We start from the raw sequence: 20,079 nt of genomic DNA, 5'->3' as shown, positions 1-20,079 counted from the left end.
TCTCGGCCTTTCACGCCCCGCCCGGTGGCATTCCCGTCCTCTTTATAAGAACGCCGCAGACTGGGCACTGGTTTGGCACAAGACCTCCCAGAGCAGGACATGTAAAAGGCACAAATAATAGCCAGTAAGTATTATGATATGATACTGAATTGAAACTTAATTGTGTGTGGAAAGTAAAGCAATCACATCAAAATGTTGCCACCCAAAAAGAAGGCGGCAAACTAACCTTTACTTTCAGCTTTGGAAATAAAACACTTGATGCTTTGAATATATGTTATAATCTGTATAGGTGCCCTCCATGGCCTTGCTTCATGATGATGATGATGATGATGATGAAATGTGGAATACACAACTTATTAAGAGCCATACACTGCAGGTGAGATGCTGAAAAACAACTTCTTTTCATGCAACGATAGATAGATAGATAGATAGATAGATAGATGGATAGATAGATAGATAGAGAGATAGATAGATAGATAGATAGATAGATAGATAGATAGATAGATAGATAGATGGATAGATAGATAGATAGATAGATAGATAGATAGATAGATAGATAGATAGATAGATAGATAGATAGATAGATAGATAGATAGATAGATAGATAGATAGATAGATAGATAGATAGATAGATAGATAGATAGATAGATAGAAAGACAAAGATAGCTTGTGTGATTGACAAGTGCCAATTTTACGAGACAAAGATAGCTTGTGTGATTGACAAGTGCCAATTTTACGCACCAGCCTTCAACTTTTTCTCTCGCGTGTGTGTCTTTAAACACATCAGCGTGACTCCAAAAGACACCTGATGGTTTATTATAGCAGTGTAGTGTGTACGTGTGCATTGTGTATGTATGCTCATCTCATTGGAAGCCATCCCAGTTGTGTGGCAAGATCCGACAATAAAGGCTGTTTTGATTCATTAATTAAGGCCTGTCAATCAAAAGTGAACTTAGGATACAGCTCTTGCATTGGATCTCATTGGAATTGTGCAGTTGCATAGTTATTGTCACTTAAGAGTCATGTAATTTATAATTAATATTAATGTACATTGCAGTCTTGGTAATATAGTACAGTACTGATACAACAATTGTATGGTGTGTTAATTATTATTGTTTTTGTTATTATTGGTATTATAATGAAAAATATGCTAATGATTACATTATGAGTTAAAAATTTATGACTGTAACATAATTCTTTTTATTATGAACTATATTTTGCTTAAAAATGCACTAACTATTTTTCTTGTGAAATCCCAGCTTTTTATAAAGAAAATATTTTTTTCCTTATATAAAAATGCAAGTTTCATTTCTCATTATGAGATTTTATCTTTAGAAATAACAAAAATCCTTCAAATAACAAAAATTGTTCTTATAATTATAACTAATGAAAAAAGATTAGCTCAAAATGCTGAAAAATTCTTAAAACAATACACTTACAACTTAATACAATACACTCAATACATTTAATACAATATACTCAATACACTCTCTTATAGAATTACTTATTTTTTTAATTCATGAAAACAATACATTCTTATCGAATTATAAATTTCCATTTAAAAAAATTCCATACAAATGAATGCTATTTCGGAATATTGCAACTTTTTACCCATTCCTCCTCATTCCTCCCCATGTTTTTTCAAAAACACACACAAAAACGCAAATCAAAAATACACACACAGGCCACAGACACATTCATCTCCCATGTCCTCCATGTAAGGAGGGCCCGACTCTATTTTTGGTTCTAGCTATGGTGACGGCTGACGTGAAAGTTCGTTGTGGATGTGTCACCTTACCCCACCTCCGCCCGACAACCGACCTGCGGTCCGGTGGCATGTTTTTAAAATAACTCTCTCCCTTCTGACACCTCAGGCACTTGGCCTGAATATAAAATGTCAGACCAGCTGCCATCTACTCAAGTGCCGGTATGCCAAAACCCACACGCTCTCAAACATACTATCACAAGACTCACTTCAAAAGTTTTTGTTACATATCTTACGAACTTAGGAATAGACTGCCCGTACATTTTGTTCCGCTGTGCATTGTGCAAGTCTTCAACCCCTGCTGATATCTGATTTAGCACACTTGAATGTTGGCTAACATCAACTTAAAATGATATCAGCAGTACCTCCACTTGTGAGTCAATCCGTTTGAGATACAGACTGCGGCTTGGTTATTCTTTTTCTTCTTGAGTTGCCAGTGAGAATCACAAAAAGCTAGTGTCAAATAAAGACCAAAGGATTTCAATTGTATTTTTAACTCCAGGACACCAAAACGTTTTGGTTTTATTGTAGTCAGTCAAAAGAGGACTTACTGGTATGTTTCAAGGTTATAGCTCCTCCTCAATAATATAAAAAAGGTTTCATAAAAAGGCATCTTTGACTTCTATCATGATATTCATTTTTTTTCCCACTTGTTTCCACTGTGTTACTTTTATGGTAAAAGTAACAGCCCACATTTTGTCTCAGTCAGTCCATAGAATATTTTTCCTAAATTTGGGTCACATCTGAATTATTTTTGTTTGATGTACTTTTTGTCTTTCAGATGCCCTTCTAAGTTCTTTTGCACTCCCCTGGGTGTTTTTTACACCCTTGGAGTCATTCTGGTTGTTCTGATCCCCCATTTTTTGGATCTGACCGCAAGTCACTAGAGTCCCAAGCCTTGGAAAAGGCTTTGTAACCTTCTAATATTTTTAAAATCATTTTTTTGGAAATTTTTTGAGGTAGTGGCACAGTTTGCTTCTTTGGTAGCGCTTCTAGCCCCACTTAGTTTGTCAAGTACTATTTATGTAATTTCTTGATTCCAATATAGCCTATCAGATGTGGATGTGACCAATGAAATTGAGCTAATCCCTCCAAATAATGTGGTTAATCTCAGAGAAGGATTTTTTGAATTTTTTTTTTACATAGGACCACATAGATCTCCGTTCTGAAACTATATTTACTATTTATTTGGGTTACCTGTGAGAGTTTTAGGATGGGCTTGATGATCTGACACATTCAAGTGTGATAATGAAAAAGATATATGTATACTCTAATGTTTATACTGTGTATCATTTATAAAACTAGTATGATACACACACAGCATGAGTATACTATTACATATAAAGAACTTGAATTTATCATTTTTTTCTGATAAATCCTATAAAATATTTCTCATTGTATGTTTTATATAATATATGCTAAAAATTTGTATATTTATTGTACAATATTTGCAATCGGTATAAGTCAATGATATCTGCCAAGAAAAAAAAAATGTCACCTGTTTACCTCAGTGTTCTCGCTGCCAGGTCAATTTATGTATAAATTTACACTTAAACGTAAATTAAAAAGAATATATTTGTTCTTCATTAATCATCTAATCATACTGTGTTATGTTTGTATGTGTTTTACATTAAAAAAAGCACGTTATGTCATTGATTCATATATCGTTACAATCAAGGTATTCTTAAAGGATCCGTAATAATCTGGAAATTTAACTTTAGAGAATTCAAATGTTTATAAGAGTTTGATTGTATTAGTTGCTTTTTAAGTGCCTCAATGGTTTAAAAAACATGAAAGGATAAAAACAATCCAGTAATCAGTCATATTTGTTAGTTTTGCTTCAACAGTCCATTGCATATTATAAACGTATTATATTTGATTTAATCTCATCATTAGTCTCATAAATCATGGTAATCATTGAAAATGACAACAGGAAACAAACTGAAGTGCTTTGTTGACTTTATGTCATATTAGCTTGACAAACGTGACCAGCAACCTGCACATGTGCGTTCATTCAACCCGTGCCAAAACGGGTGGCTTTTTATCTTTTCCAGACAGAGTGATACAAAAGATAACAGGTGTAGCTCAGCACAACTATTTACACATTCTACAAGGCGTATATGTCAACAAAAAGGCTGTTGTTATTTACATTATCTATACACAAGATCCTTCCAGCTGCCATCCTGCTGTGGACAGAAAAAAAAACGTCATTGCTAGATATCTACACACAGACAAATGTTGTTGTTGTTTTTGTTGGAATCACAATATACGTCATTTTAATACTATCAAAATGGTGAATGTACCTATGAGTTGTTGAGAAGGGTGTTCTGGATGCTTTCAAACACGACGGAGTAGATGTCGTCCTTTGACATCATTCCATCGAGGTGCTCTAAATGGGGCAGATTCAAAAGGTAACCAGCTTTTAGGATGTCATGAAGGCTGCTAACAAAAGTATGTTTTATTTCTCTGCTGTCCTTGAAGTCTGGACCCACACCCAAGGAAACGCATCGTCACAATTTCCATTTGGTTCTCTTAATAGGCTCGGGAGTCCAAATGATGGAACCCTATGAAGTCTGCCAGCTAACAAGGGACTACAAACAAGACCAGGAAGAACAATTCATTTGGTATGTCTATGTTCCTTTGTCCTATGTTCCTGGATGACTTCAAATTTTGAGGTTTTGGATTTGTTTTTTTTAGTCCAATTATTAGCTTGATTGAGCTGCCAAGATAGCTTAGCCTACGTCCAGTAGATAGTTGATGTTTCCAGTCAGGCTAACTTAAATAGGTAGAGTTTCTTGCCCAATGGTTATATAGTTACAGAGCATGTCCTTAGTTAGGCATACTTTTTTTTCCCATGCAGCAAATATTTTTTTTGTACTAGTTGCTAAATTAGCTCACCAGGTAGGCTAACATAGCAGCCTATTCTTTTCTGTCTAAAAAGAAGCTAGCCAGACTAGCCCATTTTTAGCCGACCAGTAAAAAAACAAAAACAAAAAAACCTTGTGGTGTTTTTTTTTTTCCCAGTGCGTACCCTCCAAAAGGAAGTTGCTAGCTGACTATTGCTCAGTTAAACATACCTATTCTGCCGCACTGGCTTTCCATTTCTTTGCGATGCTTCAGATACATGGGCCAAACATGGCCGTCAAACAGACCAGGAGGATCGGGGATTGTGTATGTTCTCATACTGCGGAGACACAATGAGACCCATATTAGAGGACTGCCATAACCGTGACCGTTGTCATGACAATAGCGAGGGAGTCCATCACCTTCTTCTTGTCTTGCACTCCTCATAAGGAAGTGAAATGTAGAAGCACCTGTCGTATACGTCAATGAGAGACCTACAGAGATGAGATAATGTTATGATGAGCTTTTGAGGTCTGCAAGTCACCAGTGACGTGTCGGCAGGCAGTTGACTCACTGGTAGTTGTAGATGAGGAAGCCCTCCACGATGAGTATATGGATCCCCTTCGGGTCCGAGTCGCATTCCACGGCTTCGGGTGACAGGCTGACGCCATGGGAGCGGGCGAACTTGACTGGGTTCTCCTGCCAGCCTTTCACCGTGTTAACCATGGCCTCCATGTCCAAGGCCGTGATAACTGGCAGGGGGGGAGAAAATAATTTTAGCACAATGGGCCTCACCGATGTACTGTTAACACACATTAGTCACTATTAGTGAATGTCTCTGGCATTCACATGGAATACCTTGTGAATTTATCATTTTTAAGTATAGGATTGGATGGTTACCAAACCAAAAAAAGGGTAATGTGCAGGAAAGGAAAAGTACATTACTGCATATGGTTTTCCTACGCGAAAATCCATTCTTACCATCCCACTGTCTAAAGCCGTCCTCCCCGACTTCTATTTGATCGGGTTTCTGAAATAACAGTCACCAGTGAAACATTGCTGCAACCTAGTAACCCGTCGCAGCTGATCACACCTGGACAGGGCAAGTCAAGGACCCGTCTCCACCCAAAGGAGTACACAATCTTTGGGGGGGGGGGGGGGGGGGGGGGGGCTTTTTTGATTGGATTTAGATGGGATAGCTTAGCATATTCAGGAGCTCTGGAGAGCAACCTTGCTTGAAGGTCTCTAACAGCAGTAGAGGGATGAAATGAAAATGGTTTAGGAGAAAATTAGTGATCTATCGATGAGGTATTTCACAGACTGGTAAAGTGATGAGACAACATTTTTTTGTGGTTGTTCATTCATTAGATCCTGCAGGACACATATTTTGAGGGTTCATTTGGAAGACCTCATGGGCCAGGAATCTCAGACGACACATAAAAAGGACAAGATCAAAACATTTAATTTGGATTATTCTACCGACCAAGAAAGATGAGAAAAAAATATTCGTTATGTTGACCTGTCAAATGGAATAGATATCTCGTGGGACGAGGACAAAAGAGGCGCCCGATAAAAATGTTTGGGGGGGGGGGGGGGGGGGGGGGGGATTTATTTAGTTGATCTTATAAATTACTTATATCATCGAAGGTGATAGATTTATTTCAGATGTCCCGCAGAACAGACATAAAACAAAAGGGGACAACATGAAAACATTTTGGAAGTTAATTCAATTATTCCTATGGACAGTGTTTCAGAATAGAAAAGTAAAATGGGGCAAGATGAAAACTGAGTGGCACATATTTCTAGTTCCCACTCAGTTACTGCAGGCGAGTCTGTTAAGGTGACCTGAGCTTCAGCAAAGTGCACGACTTCAAGAAGGAACGCTCGGCCTTGACGATTGGCTGTCCAGGAGACCATCAGCCACTTGTGTTACTAGGCTACTAGCACGACGGGACAGAATTTTAAGCTTGTGTCCTCAAGTGCAATCATTGTAGCGTACCTTCATGGCCATCAGCACTTACCTTGAAAAAGTCATCCTGGTGCACCACGCAGCAGTTGGGCAATGTCCTGAGCAGCTTGTCAGTCAGGGTGGTCTTGCCCCCGTTGGTCACTCTGTATGTACAATGGACAAATGGAAATGATCTTGTGTAAGGAACTCTGGATCACAGCGCTCTGTGATCAATTGAATACTCACCCTCCAATGCCGATAATGAATTTCATGTTGGTCGCTTTTATTTGGAATTCAGTAACTAAAAGATGGGGAACCCAACTACGCTAAGACTCGCAAAGCCTTCTCCTCCCTCTCGGACTTCAGTCGTTCCCCCCTTTTACTACTTCATTGATAGGCAATCTCGCCATCGGCTATTTAAAGGATGAGAGCCACCTGGAGCACCAATCGGATTGCTTTCTCTGGAGGAGGCAGACTCTCATTTGCATACAGGCCCAAAAATGTTCCACCTGTTTAGGCGGGGTCAGAGACAGGAATGTGGCACCCAAGAAGCTTCTTAAAACACTGCTTTGATGCCGAGCTGCAAATGCGGATGAGATTTTAGGAAGTAGCCCTAAATTTATACTTAGCAGGTGAATCAAAAGTGTTAGGGAGTTTTCAAGGGGAAAACCGTGGCGGTGCATTTCTGATGCTAAATTTAGCTCACTCGGAGTCACACATTTTTCTGATGCAACTGGACCGACTTTGAGGCAGCAAGCCATGTGACTAGCAGCCCAAGCAAGTCATCCCCCACTGTAAGAGGGTCATAAAAAATGAAATAAAAAAATCTCCTGCTGCTTGGACAGAGCTGCTGACTAACTGCAAGCTGCGTGTATCTCATGTGTGCTGTTTTTATGGCTTGAAATGACTTGATATCATATCTCGTTCACGTGTAGATGTCAGAGAAAATTAACTTTGCTTCAGCTGTTGCCGCGCACGTGATAACTGTACGAATTGAAAGGTTGCAAACATATCTGCCTATTGGTGGGGAGATAGACTTACCATTCAGGGCCATTAAAAAAAGGCTTACATGTAAATGTGGCTATGTGACAAAAAAAAAAAAAATCTTAAATTAAGGCTGTCGGAAAGTGTCTCTCCCACAAGCTGTCAGGTGACATATTAATAAGTATTTCCCTAAATATATGATTTATATCTTTGATCGTCAATTGTCAAAAGCATTTTGGCAATGAGGCGAGTACCAGCGCTTTAAGGTTGTATAGAGGAAGTTGATGATGATGACATTTCTTTATTACAGTTCCCTTTCAAACTTTACAAATAACATATCACATTTTTATAAATATCTCTTCTATCATCTTTCAATAGGCTTCATTTGTTGACACATTCCATCAGGCGAAAACGACGCACGGATAACAGAAAACAAAAGGATATCTACAAGCATGCCACCTTTGCATTGTTCACAGAGGGTCCAAAAACAACATCATTGCACATCAACCACATACTGCGTCATTCATAATGACAAATTTTTTAAGACACATTTTTTTCCCTCCCCTCAAAAATATGCACATCCTCTTCATGCGAACAAAAAGAGTAAAGCTTTTCAGTCCAAGGTTGTGCATGTTCATGTTGTCCTTGCAGGGATGTGAATGACAAATGATTGTCTTGCATGTTCCACATCCACTCAGGCTTTCTCATTTGGAGCAATCGTCACCATCCAAAGCTCTGCAAAATAACCACACCAGATCAGGTTTCAAGGTTACATCTAAACCACAAGTTTGGTCAAAACACCATAGCACTTTTTTTTTTAAATCTAACCCGTTTCAAGTTAAAATGAAAAAAAGAGACAAAGGACGTGGTAAATGTCAAGTGTCAGATGTCAGACACTATGAGGATATGCCCCCTAGTGGTGTTAAACGGTAAACGTAAAATCAATTTAAAACTGACGTTAACTTAAGAGAAATACATATTTTTACTTCCTCTGTTAAATTGATAAGGAGAGCTGCTGACCTGGGGAAATTTGAGCATTTTTTTGCGAGAATTTTATTTTAAAAGAAAAATGTGTAAGAAGAAAGGAACCCACAAAATGTTGCAAATATGAAAAGTTGGTTTTGCGCCAGTATTTTCCTTTAACTACAAATTGATATTGGCTCTAAATATTTGTTATCGGCATTCTTGACAAAACATCGTGGAAGTGTTCAATTTTCAATAGAATAGCAGTAAATAATAAAAGTAAAAATAATAATAGTAAAACTAGAACCTACAGTTTTTAGTCTGCAATTTTTCTACAGCCTTGTTTATTGGTCCAAATGAAGTCTTGAATCTTGTGGGTAATTGCAAAAAATAGTCTGTGAAAAAAAATAAAATAAATAAAACCAGCTACATGCAAATTCAGTCTCAGAGTTGAGGGTTCCGTTCCATAATTAGTTACTGTGCATAAGTACATCTTTATGTTGGTGTAAAACTGCCAAGTTTAGAATATGTATTTTTTGGTTGTTAAAAATGAATACGTTAAATTATTATACATTTCAAAAACTTCTTAATGACCAACAGTTTGTTTTAAATATAATCGGGGGGGGGGGGGGGGGCGGACAGTCGGAAGAGGGGTGTGTATTGCTGAATTTACCGCAATGCCCCTAAAGCTCCCAGGGGCACAAGCAATAACATTACACATACCCGCTATAAGGCAAAAAAGCTGCAAAGGACAGAGGATTATCGTTAAAGCCCGAATCAGTGTTAGATTGCCCCCACGTGGCCAAGGCGCATACACCGCCATTAGTGCCAATTCTTGTGGAAAAGGTCCAACGTTGTGAAGCTGTTTCCTGTATCTTACTAAAACAACTAGAGAACGCAGTCTCTCAAGGAATCATGAGTACAGTACATATTGCGAAAAGCTCAGTTGAGCCGAGATCGGACCATATGAAATGCCGCCTATGACTTAATAATTAAAAGTGTGTCAATGCTTCTTCCCGGGCTTGAACCCCGCTGAGCATTCCCAGACTAGTTGAAAGCGATCTGGCATATAGAGCTAGAGCCCCCTTGAATGGCAAGACGGACGCAGTGCACATTTTCTCCGATTCCAGAACATCATATGCGATACGGATCATTTTGCCATGCCTGACTTGGCCGGGAGCGGCTTGTCGTCAAAAATAGAACCTATCAGGCGTGTGTACAGGACGACTTAAAAAGATTAACAGCTGCGCTTTATGTAACGCTAGCGTCTTCAGGGAATATGAGGTGCTAAAATCGAGTGACACATACACACGCACACACACACACACACACACACACACACACCTTAGTACACTTTAAGTGAAGTCAAAGAGAAAGCAACAAAAAACTTGTAGTTAATCCTATGTTCCAAAAATCTTCATTGAATAATTGTAATAGCGTCATTCTGAACCGTCATGTACTAAAGAAGTAAAACAGATCCATGTTGTGGAGAACTGTCACAGAAAAAAACAAAAAACAAAGAAAAAGTAAAACACGTAGTTAAATCTTTCATTAACAACTGTTATTACCTGTACAAGTGGAAAATTTTGCCTACTGTACATTTGCATGAAGAAGAAAATTGATGCTAAATCTTTTTTGTGGTGGAAAAAAAACTAGGAAAAAGATGTCATAACCAAGTTTGTCATTTATTAGGATAATGATTTTAATTTTTAAAGCTGGTTGGTTTTTTACTTGGTGATTTAGTTGGCAATTAAGACGACCTTTGGATATATGATTTTAAAGAAATGTATGCTTTTCTCAAATTTGGGCAAATTTAGTCAAAACAATATTTGGTTATTAGGTGTACTTGAATTTGTTTAACAATATATGTATTTTGTATTCAATTATATCATATAAGTGATATATGATAATATCCAGAATATTTAATAGATGGATTTTGTTAGTTCAGTACCAGTCTAAGTCCAAACATCTGTCAAATGTAATTAAAGTTATTTAAATCCAAGCTAGAGCACTGCTTTAGTTGCTTTGATGAATCAAGACAATTACTGTTTACAAATAATGGAAAGTTCCATAATATGTCAAAATTGCAAGTAAAATTTGATTATCTTTACTATTTGAGGACATATTTATTTCTGCACTTGACTTAAAATTGATAAAAATGGAGCTAGCGGCTCATTTTACAAGGAGGGCTACATGCTACATGAACCATATGCTTTTATTATGTCACACTCATTATGCAATAAATTTCTTCACTACATAACTGTAATACTATCGTCCATCAAGTTGCAGTATTATTGATTTTATTAGCTTACTTTATTATCATTGCTGACCCTCCTCAAGTGAAATGGTGGAGACTTGCCAAGTATACGAGCGTGACTTGTCAAAGTGCGTGTTTGGCATCGTAGCTCACTGTACATTCCCTACCCCAGCTGCTCCAGTTCACCAGCTACTGTAATACAGGATCTTGGGGTTATTGAGCCCGCAGTTCCACTTTCCTGACATTCCCAGCCCAACCTCAAACTCTTTATGGCAGCAAAACTGTGCTAGATGACTCCAGTGACATACATGTTATGCAGGCTCATTCTAAGGGTATGCAAAACAAGCACTGAGTTCAATATTACACATATTAAATTTGTACGACAAAGCCTTTTGACTTTAAGTACGAAAAAAAAAATCCAGTGCGGTTTTTATTTTTAAGTACAGGAAAAATACATTAATATCCGAGTGGGATTCAGTTTGCGATTTTGCCCATTGGTTAATTAAATAATTAAAATAATAAATTAATTATAAACATTGCTTTTTACTTTAGGTCTGTACAATGAATGGGCAGAATAAGATTGCGTGAAGTATACATTTCAGTTCATCAAACCATGGGTCTGAAACACAAGCGCAAACATTGACTTCCGGGCCATGCAGTTGTTTCGATGTGGCAACAACGTTGCTTGGTGTAATGCTTTAAGGATATGTGCTCTCTTAATTGCATCTGCTGCATGCTAATACTCTAGCACTCAGCCAGGCATTCCTGATTTTTTTTTATGTATGCTTGCTGCCTATTCAAACTGTGCCCATGCTTTAAAGCTCCAAATAATATGTCAGTTGGAACATTTCTTAGAAATTTGGAAGATTTAACTGGATCACGTGATAAACCATTGCGCTGAGGTGACAGGTGGTGACGATTAAAACTGCGGATTCAAATGATAGACAAAATGTATATTGGTCAATCGAGACATTCCGTCAACACAGACGGACTGCCCACTTCTGATTCTATGACTATATTTTACTGCCTCCTGGTGGTCAAAGCACATACAGCAGGAGGCCCATTGAATTAAAGCAAAGAATCATACACTTATTAAATTATGTTATCACTTTTTATTTATATAAAGTACAGTCCTACAAGATTTTATCATTTAAAAATATATTATCACGTTATGGTGCCTTTGGGTTGACAGGGATGCTATATTTTCCATTTGTTTGTTCCAATGAGGTAAAAAGAGCGTTAGAAGTCTTGATGAGCACTTGAGCCTAGCATCTTACTGTATTTTATCGTTCTTAAGGTGCTACTTGAAGAGCGAAGAAATCTTTGAGGTGGTACAATTTCCCCGAGGTTCGCATTACGCTGTAGATGGGGAGAGCACTGACATTACAAATATTTGCTTGCTTGCTTACCTTTGCGTGTCAGATGTCGCGTCCAATCTCGGCCGTTGTCGTTTTCGGCCTGGAAGGAGGGAAGGAAGAACATATCTCAGTCACTTGGACGCCTACACCAATTAATCACTCAAAAATGTCATCGGCAGAAAACCAATGCTTACAGGTCATATTTGAAACTTTTAAAAATGAACTGAAGCATAAATTAACCAAATTGCCACCCCTCCACCGCAGGAAATGATGCAGTTACAAAAAAATGTTTCCTTAGTAAGATGTGTGTACAGAATGAGGTCACCTCTCTTTTGGCGGTGGCAAATTGGCGTTCTGCTGCTCTTGCTCCAATCTGAGCACAAAGAAAACACTCAATAATTCTGTGAAATGCAGCAATATTGATAATACTGACAGTAATAGATGAAGTTATTCTAGCAAAATAACTGTTGTGTAATTAATTATTTGAATTAAAAGCTTTTGCTAGATAAACACATATTTTTAAATATACAAATAAAAGTCATGATATAATAATGAAAACATGAATGTGATGATGACACTATAGTTTTTAATATGTATGAAATATAACACAATTTTAATCAAATGATATCAAGGAAACAAAAAAGGAGTAATTTTCACATCGCTGAGTACAACAATTTTTTTCAAAACATGCTTACAAAACGAACCAATAAACTGGATTGGACTACCAACACAGAAGCTCTGTGCAGGAAAGGACAGAGCCGACTGTACTTCCTCAGAAGGCTGGCGTCCTTCAACATCTGCAAAAAGCTAAAGTATCTATCTATCTATCTATCTATCTATCTATCTATCTATCTATCTATCTATCTATCTATCTATCTATCTATCTATCTATCTATCTATCTATCTATCTATCTATCTATCTATCTATCTATCTATCTATCTATCTATCTATCTATCTATCTATCTATCTATCTATCTATCTATCTATCTATCTAATACATTCTAATTAACAATAATTTTGTAACTAACATTTATAATAATGGCTCCTTGGAAAACAAAAACAGGACACCAGTTGTCGAGGCTTTGTGGGTGGAATTCTTTCCCATTCCTTCTTGATATCCAATTTCAGTTGTTTAACAGTCCGGGGTCTCCATTTTCAAATTTTGCGCTTCATAATGCACCACACATTTCAAACTTATTTTGGATCGACCCAATGAGATGAACCATCTCGTTTCAGAGGCGGTCCAACATGCAAAACACTAACCATTGTCAATGTTAGGCAGGTCAGGATTGCAGGCAGGCCATTCTAGTACCTGTACTCTTTGACTACAAAGCCACGCTGGTGCAACATGTGCCGATTTTTTAATAGCTTGACAGAACTAAACAAGCTGCTCACGAAAAGTGATTAAATTTCATCATTGCAGTGACACTCACCTCGCTTTTATCTTCTCATCATCATACCTGAAGCGTCAGAACGGATAAGCGGGTCAAAATCAGCATGAAGTAGGTTCCATTGTTGTTGTTTTGAAAAGATACGGATCGAGACTACTTACTGCAGCACACACTCGGGCACCTGCACGTGCTCCATTGGGATGAGCAGGCTCAGCTCGTCCAGCGTGTGCACATAGCGGATCTTGTCCAGGAACTTCACGCTGCGACATACACACAAACCCAAAATAAACGCGATTATCAGTTTAACATGAAAATGTCTGTATTGAGTAAATGTGAATGCAAAGGGCTGTTTGTTTACTGAGAGTTGTTCATAATATCGTGACCTCACATGTATTTTTTTTCTATCCTCAGCAGTCCATACTTATGAACAATTAATATACATGTACATTGAAATAATTCCTTATTCAAAGGATTTAGTTAACTATTTATCTAAAAAAGATTATTATTATTATTATTATTATTATTATTATTATTATTATTATTATTATTATTATTATTATTACAAAAAATCATCCCATTTCCTGGTTAGTAGGTTACAAAAATAAATACATAAATAAATAAATACAATATTTTAGTTTTTATAAACCTTATAATAATCAATTATTTTGTTCTTTCTTGCTTGTTTTTTATGTTCTATACGCCACAGTAAAACACAAAATGACAACAAACTTTTAAATGTCATAAGCAAGGGGTAGCATAAGAAAAATTTGCATCTTGCTAGAAGCCCTACTTCAAAGTGCATAAACATGCAAAATATATGTACACCAAGTCTAAGAGATTTAATTAGTTGAAATTAACCTCCAGGCAAATGTCTAAACTTTAAAACAGTCTAAAGCGAGTGTGACAAATGAATGGGGTGGCCATTAAAGGCCATAACATTTTTGTTCTTATGGTCTGTTGAATTTATATATTTTATAAATTAATCTATTTTTTTCTGATTTTGCCTATTTTCCAGAAGCACCAAAATGTGCTATTTTGATTGAAACACCCCAGAAAACCTCCTTGGTAAGTATTAACCTACAATTCAGGATTTTTTTTTTTTTGTCAGGCAATGTTTGACAAACCAAAGACTGAAAAACTTTTTTTATTCCTAGAAAATGTCACAAACCTAATAAAAGGTCTGGAGATGGCTAGAATGGTCCGGATGAACCACGTCGGATGAACAATTATCAAACACTTGAGGTTCTTCCTCAATCTGTGATGACAGTTAAAAACAGGATTAATTCAGCGTCGTTTCACGCTTTGATGAGCACACCATCCGAGAGTCTTACTTCCTGTCAATCATCTGGTAGCATCTCTTCAGCCAGCCGATGCCGGGCATCTTCCTGCGTGGCGTGGCTCCATTCAGGTAGACGATCATGTAGTCGTCGGCCACCAGCAGCTCCAGGCTGCTCACCACGTACCTGAACACACACACACACACACACACACACACACACACACACACAATGAGGGAACAGAAGTGGAGAATGAGCATGCCTCCCAAAGTACCTACAAGAAGAGGTTCTCCATGATGTACGAGTAGTCGTCACAGCTGCTGTCTGGGAGATAGCAGGCTGCAAACACTATGATGGCGTTCAGGCCTTCCCCGTAATAGCCTGATCGGGCGAGATGGAGAGCATTAATATCCAGATTTCCACTTTTTTAAAGATACTTTGAAGTGTCCTTTTTTGCACTAAATAGGGATAGGTTGTAGGTAGTAACGCATTATACCATTCTCTATCGCATCATCATGTATATTGTGCCATTTGGAGTGAAATTACTGTAATCTTGCTGAATTGCATCATAATTTGACAAGATCATATTGCACAGTATTTTGAGGAAGTTGTATCCCAATGGGAGTGAATTATTTTGTATAAAAACTGGTTCGTGTTTCACATTAAGGAGTCCATCACTTTGCAACACGACTGGAGTGAAACATTATAATTGAAGCGAATTGTATCACAGCTAGAGTGAATTGTTTTATACCGTAATTTGATTTACATTGAAGTGTATCTAAAAAGGATTGTATGTATCATGTGGTATTGTTAATTGGAGTGAATCCTATTGTATGCTATATCCTCAGTGGATCATAGTGGATGACAGTTTTCAAACAATGGGGATGGAGGCAGGTCTACAATGAACATGCTTGGTTATTCAAATACAAATTTGACTAATGAATGGCATTTATTTTCAAAAATAATCTTAGTTTGTTTTAAAATGCCATGAATCAAATTGCATTGTATTGTACCTCACTAATTCTGTCTGTATGCTACTGGGAGGTAATGGCATCATAATGTAAAGGAATCACATTGTACTGTAGTGCACTTTAAGTTAATCATAATAAAAATAATATCAGTAAAGTGTATCGTAATTTGAGTAGAAAGCACTATATTGCAAGTATAGATTCTGTTTCAGAACTGAGGTGGATTGTACCATGTCAAAATAGGAGGTTTTTTTTTTCTTTTTGTATCACATTTGCAAATAAAGCACCATTTTGCCACAGTGACTGAAGTGAAATCATCACAATTGGACTGAATGAGATTGTACTGCATGATAAATATCATGAATCATTATAGCATAATTGCAATGAATCAGAGTGTACAATTATTGGAGAGAGGTGTAATGCATCATAATTTTCATGAATTGTATTTCAAGTGACTCATTTCCGGTCATAATTGGATTACTCCGAAATTGGAGTGAATAATCAAAACGGAGGTGAAATGTGGGATTGAACACGAATGGCACTTTTACACTTATGGTAGATTTATGGTATGAAATGGCATTGTAGGGGAAAATAATCAAACTCCTGAACAGCAGAACATCATTAGAGACATCATCAAGTGACAATTTGATCTCAATGACAACTCACCCCCGTGCGTGACTACCCTGAGGTATGGTCTGATGACCTGCATGTCGATGCGTTGCTCCTGATCGCCGATGATGACAGTTCTCCACAGGCGGCCCGACGAGTCTCTTTCCTCCTCGCCTTCGCCCGGGAGACACTTGGCGCTGGCTACTGGGGTGTCGTCTAGATACAAACAGGAAATAAGCCTTTGGACTGTGTATGGTATGTGTATATATATATATATATATATGTCTTGGATGTTAGGACAAGTGTCTTTATTCGTCCTTACTCATATCTATGTTTGATGAAACTAACATCGAATAGTCTTGATAATTTTCAACTTGATGTCATGGGTGCTCAGTGGTGTACCTGGCGAAGCAGCACTCACCTTCCCACTCCAGCTCATTGCCATTATTAGCAAAGTCCAGTGAGTCAGTGTCGTCGGGGGTCTCTATATCGTCCACGTTGATGTCCAGGTCGTCGGAGAGCAGCGAGCCCTCGCTGTGCTCCAGTGACAGGTTCATATCGGGGGCGGTCAGCGTGCGTCGCTTTGACTGGTCCCTGGCCGACCCACCCACATTCAGGCTGCTGGGGGGATCTAAACCAAGAAGTCAGTAAAGTAAACATGACATGATGTAAAAAAAAAAAAAAAAAACATAATAAAAACTTCACATACTGGTGGTCCTGTTGTCCATCAGGCCACACGAGGTATCGCCATCTTCTGGTAGAGGCCTGTGGCGTTACAATACAAAAATTAGTGGAAGAGTATTAAGTGTACATCTGGATAAAATACTGTTACAAATAACTCATATCTCAAGTAATCTTACCCTATAATAGATAATATATTGTTTATTAATTTTAGCCTCCCCCAAAAATAATAAAAAAATACTCTATAACATTGTACTTTGTAAGATATATACTAATTCACTTAATATTTTCCAAAGGAATTACTGTCTGTAATATTTTGTGTGGTATTTGCGTGGTTGCGCGCCAAGGTGGGATGGAAACAGCCGTGATTGACATTAGAAAAGAGGGCAACGTAATCGAATTCGACGTCACACAAGTAAACTCGCTGCAGGTTCATGCATGACTCAATGGCGTGCGTTTGCACATCTGTGCCCTTTTGTGGATGATGACTGTGCATGTGACCATGCTTTGAAGACCGCCTTGCAAACACAAGCGTGCGACCCCCTCACGCCCCCACCACATAACTGTGGTGGCAAAAATGTGTGTTTGGAGTCACACAGCCGGATGTCAGTCATCCTCAGGCGAAACATTTGTTATGAATGCTGGGTTCCCACAGGGAGCGATTTGATAGGAGCAACATGTGTCAGGGAGTACATTCTGTACGTAGACACTGTTTTGCATTTCGATGTCAGTAAAAGGCCTGTTTTTGTTCCTTCGTTTACCCTTCGTGAGAGTAAGCGGTTAAGATGATGGCTGGCTGGATGTTATGTGACTGCCTTCATTGAACATCATAAAGGGAGCAAGGCAGCCACACATATTTAATAATAAAAACGTAACTTGCCAATTTGTCAATGTAATTTATATGCATATATTTAACTATGGAGAGTGTAAAAATATCATGATCTGGGTCCTTTAGGTTTGAACTCATGTCAAATGAAAATACAGGCCATTTGGCTTGGACTGCTTGTATCTCACAAAACTCATAAATCAGCTGACTTGTATCTCAAGGCGTCACTGCACTAATTTCATTCCCTAAAAGAGGATTCAAGAGATTACCTGGGGAAGTCCTCGTCCTGCCACTCGTCCTTCACCTCCATGCTGTCCATGCGTAAAGTGACCTCGGCTGTGCCCATGGCGTATGGAGCCTGACCTCACTGAAGTTAAAAAACACAAAAAGCTTGGATTATTAATCAATGAGTCACATTCATTTTCTTCACCTCTTGGTCACTTTGTACAACATAGCTCATAAAATGTAAACGTTGGAATCCCATTAAAGTTGTTTGTAAGCCCTTCAAATGTTCATGTGTCTAATTCTTCCAAATGAAGTCATAAGACAGATTTTGAGCTTTGATAGTTGGCTAGATTTTTGTGCTGCAGCCACTGATGGCTATAAACAACATATATCCAGTTTGAAACAAAATATTTCTTTGAAAAGGTTTTATTTTTTCCCATATGTGAATATGGCCATTCAGTTATAGTTTGCAATAAAGTCTTTATCTGTCTAAAGTATATTGGTCAAAATATGGTGAGCCATGCACGAGTGGACATCACGTGTATCAGTAATGTGCATATAAGTTGAGTGAGGAGTAGAGCTCATTGTATAGCCCATTTGTTCACTGGTTTGGAAATGATACGTGAGATAGACGGTCACAGAGTACCCCATCCCCCAAATAAATATATAACAGCTACGAGGAAACTAAAAGGCCTCCTGGCTACAAAACACTGCTCAGGTTGTTCCAATCAGATTCCAAATTGAGGCGGCCAGCTTATGAAGGTCGTCAAGGGCCAAAGGCTAAAAAGAAGCCACTAGACACATTTATCGATAACATGGCCTGTGGCAGCAGAGTGATGATGGCAAAGTATCAATAGAGCAATACTGTGTGACACCTTTTAAGCTAACCAAAGCAAGTCCATGCTATCATTCAATAAAAGTAAATCAAAAACAAACAAAAAATCAACATGGAACAACAGTATGGATGCGTATGATTTTTCTCTTGTGCTGAATATTCGTTGGACAGAATGTAAATATGTTCACTCCCGCAATGGAGCAACTGCCGATTTCTGACGTAGTCATAATAATAATGCATCACATTGGTATAGTACTTTTCTAGACTCTCAAAGACACTTTACACCGGACTCATTATTCACACACAAAGTCATACACCAGTGGTCGTAAGTTAAGTTTTGTAGACACAGCTGCTCTGGGGCAGGTTGACGGAGGCATGAAAGCCATATTGCATTTATTGTAGATGAAGTGTCTTGCCCACGGACACAATGATACATGATTTAGACAGAGCGGTATTCAAACAGCCAACCCTTCGGGGCCTGGATGAGCCATTCACGCACCAAATCACACCTAAGGACAATTTAGTATGTCAAATACACCATGCATGTTTTTAGAATGTGGGAGGAAGCCGGAGTGCTCGGACGGAACCTATGCTGCCTCGGGGAGAACATGCAAACTCCACACACAGGAAGGCCAGAGCTTGCTGGATTTGAACTTGGGAACTATGAGACGGACATGCTCCTATGGAAGTACAGTTGACATAAAACAGTTCCTCTAGGTTGATGAAAGGTTTCATCAACTATGATCAGACATGTTCTAAATCTGGCCCAGTTGGCCCATGTTCAAATGTCCACCAGCCCGCAGCCTCTGGTATAAAATTAATAAATGGGTGCCCCATCAGAACCGTCAACCATATTTGAAAATATGTCAACTACTGAGCATGCTATGACTTAGTATTGTACCTAAAATGATTAAAAATACATACACTGTATGTTGATATGTAATTTTCATTATTTTTCCAGTGCAAAGTGCTGACTATTGGGTTGAGCCACAAGGAGTAAGCGTCGGTCACATTTAGCCCAGGTGAATAGGTGAATTTTGGGCTTTACATCCCTACTAGCAGAGGGAACCTGTAAACTACAACAAAGTAACTATGGACGAAAACTGAGGAAAAAATAATGCAACCATAAGGTGAAAGGTTGGCCCCT

The 20,079-nt window shown here is 38.2% G+C and overlaps 2 protein-coding genes and 1 long non-coding RNA gene across 9 annotated transcripts in view; 1 reads left to right on the top strand and 2 right to left on the bottom strand.

Annotated features, from left to right (window-relative positions):
• The first annotated feature begins 80 nt into the window (after nt 1-80).
• On the top strand, nt 81-16,059 carry LOC148414835 (uncharacterized). 2 transcript variants are annotated; one of them, XR_015867395.1, is made up of 5 exons: nt 81-124; nt 290-376; nt 4,305-4,389; nt 14,530-14,576; nt 14,666-16,059. It is a non-coding gene; the product is annotated as an uncharacterized LOC148414835 (long non-coding RNA). The 2 variants fall into 2 exon arrangements; XR_015867394.1 differs by having other exon boundaries at nt 14,527-14,576.
• On the bottom strand, nt 3,708-7,074 carry LOC148414836 (nicotinamide riboside kinase 2-like). Of its 2 annotated transcripts, none has more exons than XM_088428876.1 (8): nt 6,804-7,074; nt 6,631-6,721; nt 5,591-5,639; nt 5,184-5,361; nt 5,032-5,103; nt 4,843-4,949; nt 4,069-4,154; nt 3,708-3,948 (listed from the first exon to the last, which is right to left on the bottom strand). In XM_088428876.1, exons 1-7 carry the CDS (start codon nt 6,827-6,829, stop codon nt 4,069-4,071), a joined length of 609 nt encoding a protein of 202 aa, XP_088285002.1. In that variant the 5' UTR covers nt 6,830-7,074; the 3' UTR covers nt 3,708-3,948. The 2 variants fall into 2 exon arrangements, with proteins under 2 accessions (XP_088285002.1, XP_088285001.1); XM_088428875.1 differs by having other exon boundaries at nt 3,708-3,951; nt 6,804-7,071.
• Nucleotides 7,827-20,079, bottom strand: part of LOC148414834 (caytaxin-like) — a 21,185-nt gene continuing 8,932 nt past the window's right edge. For all 5 annotated transcript variants that reach the window (XM_088428873.1, XM_088428872.1, XM_088428870.1 and 2 more), the window contains 12 exons: nt 18,142-18,239; nt 17,075-17,130; nt 16,787-16,996; nt 16,423-16,581; nt 15,067-15,169; nt 14,843-14,974; nt 14,680-14,766; nt 13,673-13,771; nt 13,554-13,580; nt 12,445-12,492; nt 12,171-12,219; nt 7,827-8,276 (listed from right to left, as the gene is read on the bottom strand). In XM_088428873.1, the coding sequence (XP_088284999.1) occupies nt 12,180-12,219; nt 12,445-12,492; nt 13,554-13,580; nt 13,673-13,771; nt 14,680-14,766; nt 14,843-14,974; nt 15,067-15,169; nt 16,423-16,581; nt 16,787-16,996; nt 17,075-17,130; nt 18,142-18,218 (1,038 nt within the window). In that variant the 5' untranslated portion in view covers nt 18,219-18,239 and the 3' untranslated portion in view covers nt 7,827-8,276; nt 12,171-12,179. The remainder of the gene's footprint in view (nt 8,277-12,170; nt 12,220-12,444; nt 12,493-13,553; nt 13,581-13,672; nt 13,772-14,679; nt 14,767-14,842; nt 14,975-15,066; nt 15,170-16,422; nt 16,582-16,786; nt 16,997-17,074; nt 17,131-18,141; nt 18,240-20,079) is intronic.

Source organism: Hippichthys cyanospilos, chromosome 12, assembly GCF_059441005.1.
Source record: "Hippichthys cyanospilos isolate Australia breed blue-spotted pipefish chromosome 12, RoL_Hcya_1.0, whole genome shotgun sequence".
Lineage (NCBI taxonomy): Eukaryota > Metazoa > Chordata > Actinopteri > Syngnathiformes > Syngnathidae > Hippichthys > Hippichthys cyanospilos.
This window is presented reverse-complemented; position numbering and strand designations above follow the sequence as displayed.

Coding starts and splice junctions, on each gene's coding strand:
- LOC148414836 (XM_088428876.1), bottom strand. CDS start 6,829: ATGAAATTCATTATCGGCATTGGAGG. Junction 6,722..6,803: donor TTCATTATCGGCATTGGAGG/GTGAGTATTCAA, acceptor TTGTACATACAG/AGTGACCAACGGGGGCAAGA. Junction 5,104..5,183: donor TTCCTCATCTACAACTACCA/GTGAGTCAACTG, acceptor TCATCTCTGTAG/GTCTCTCATTGACGTATACG.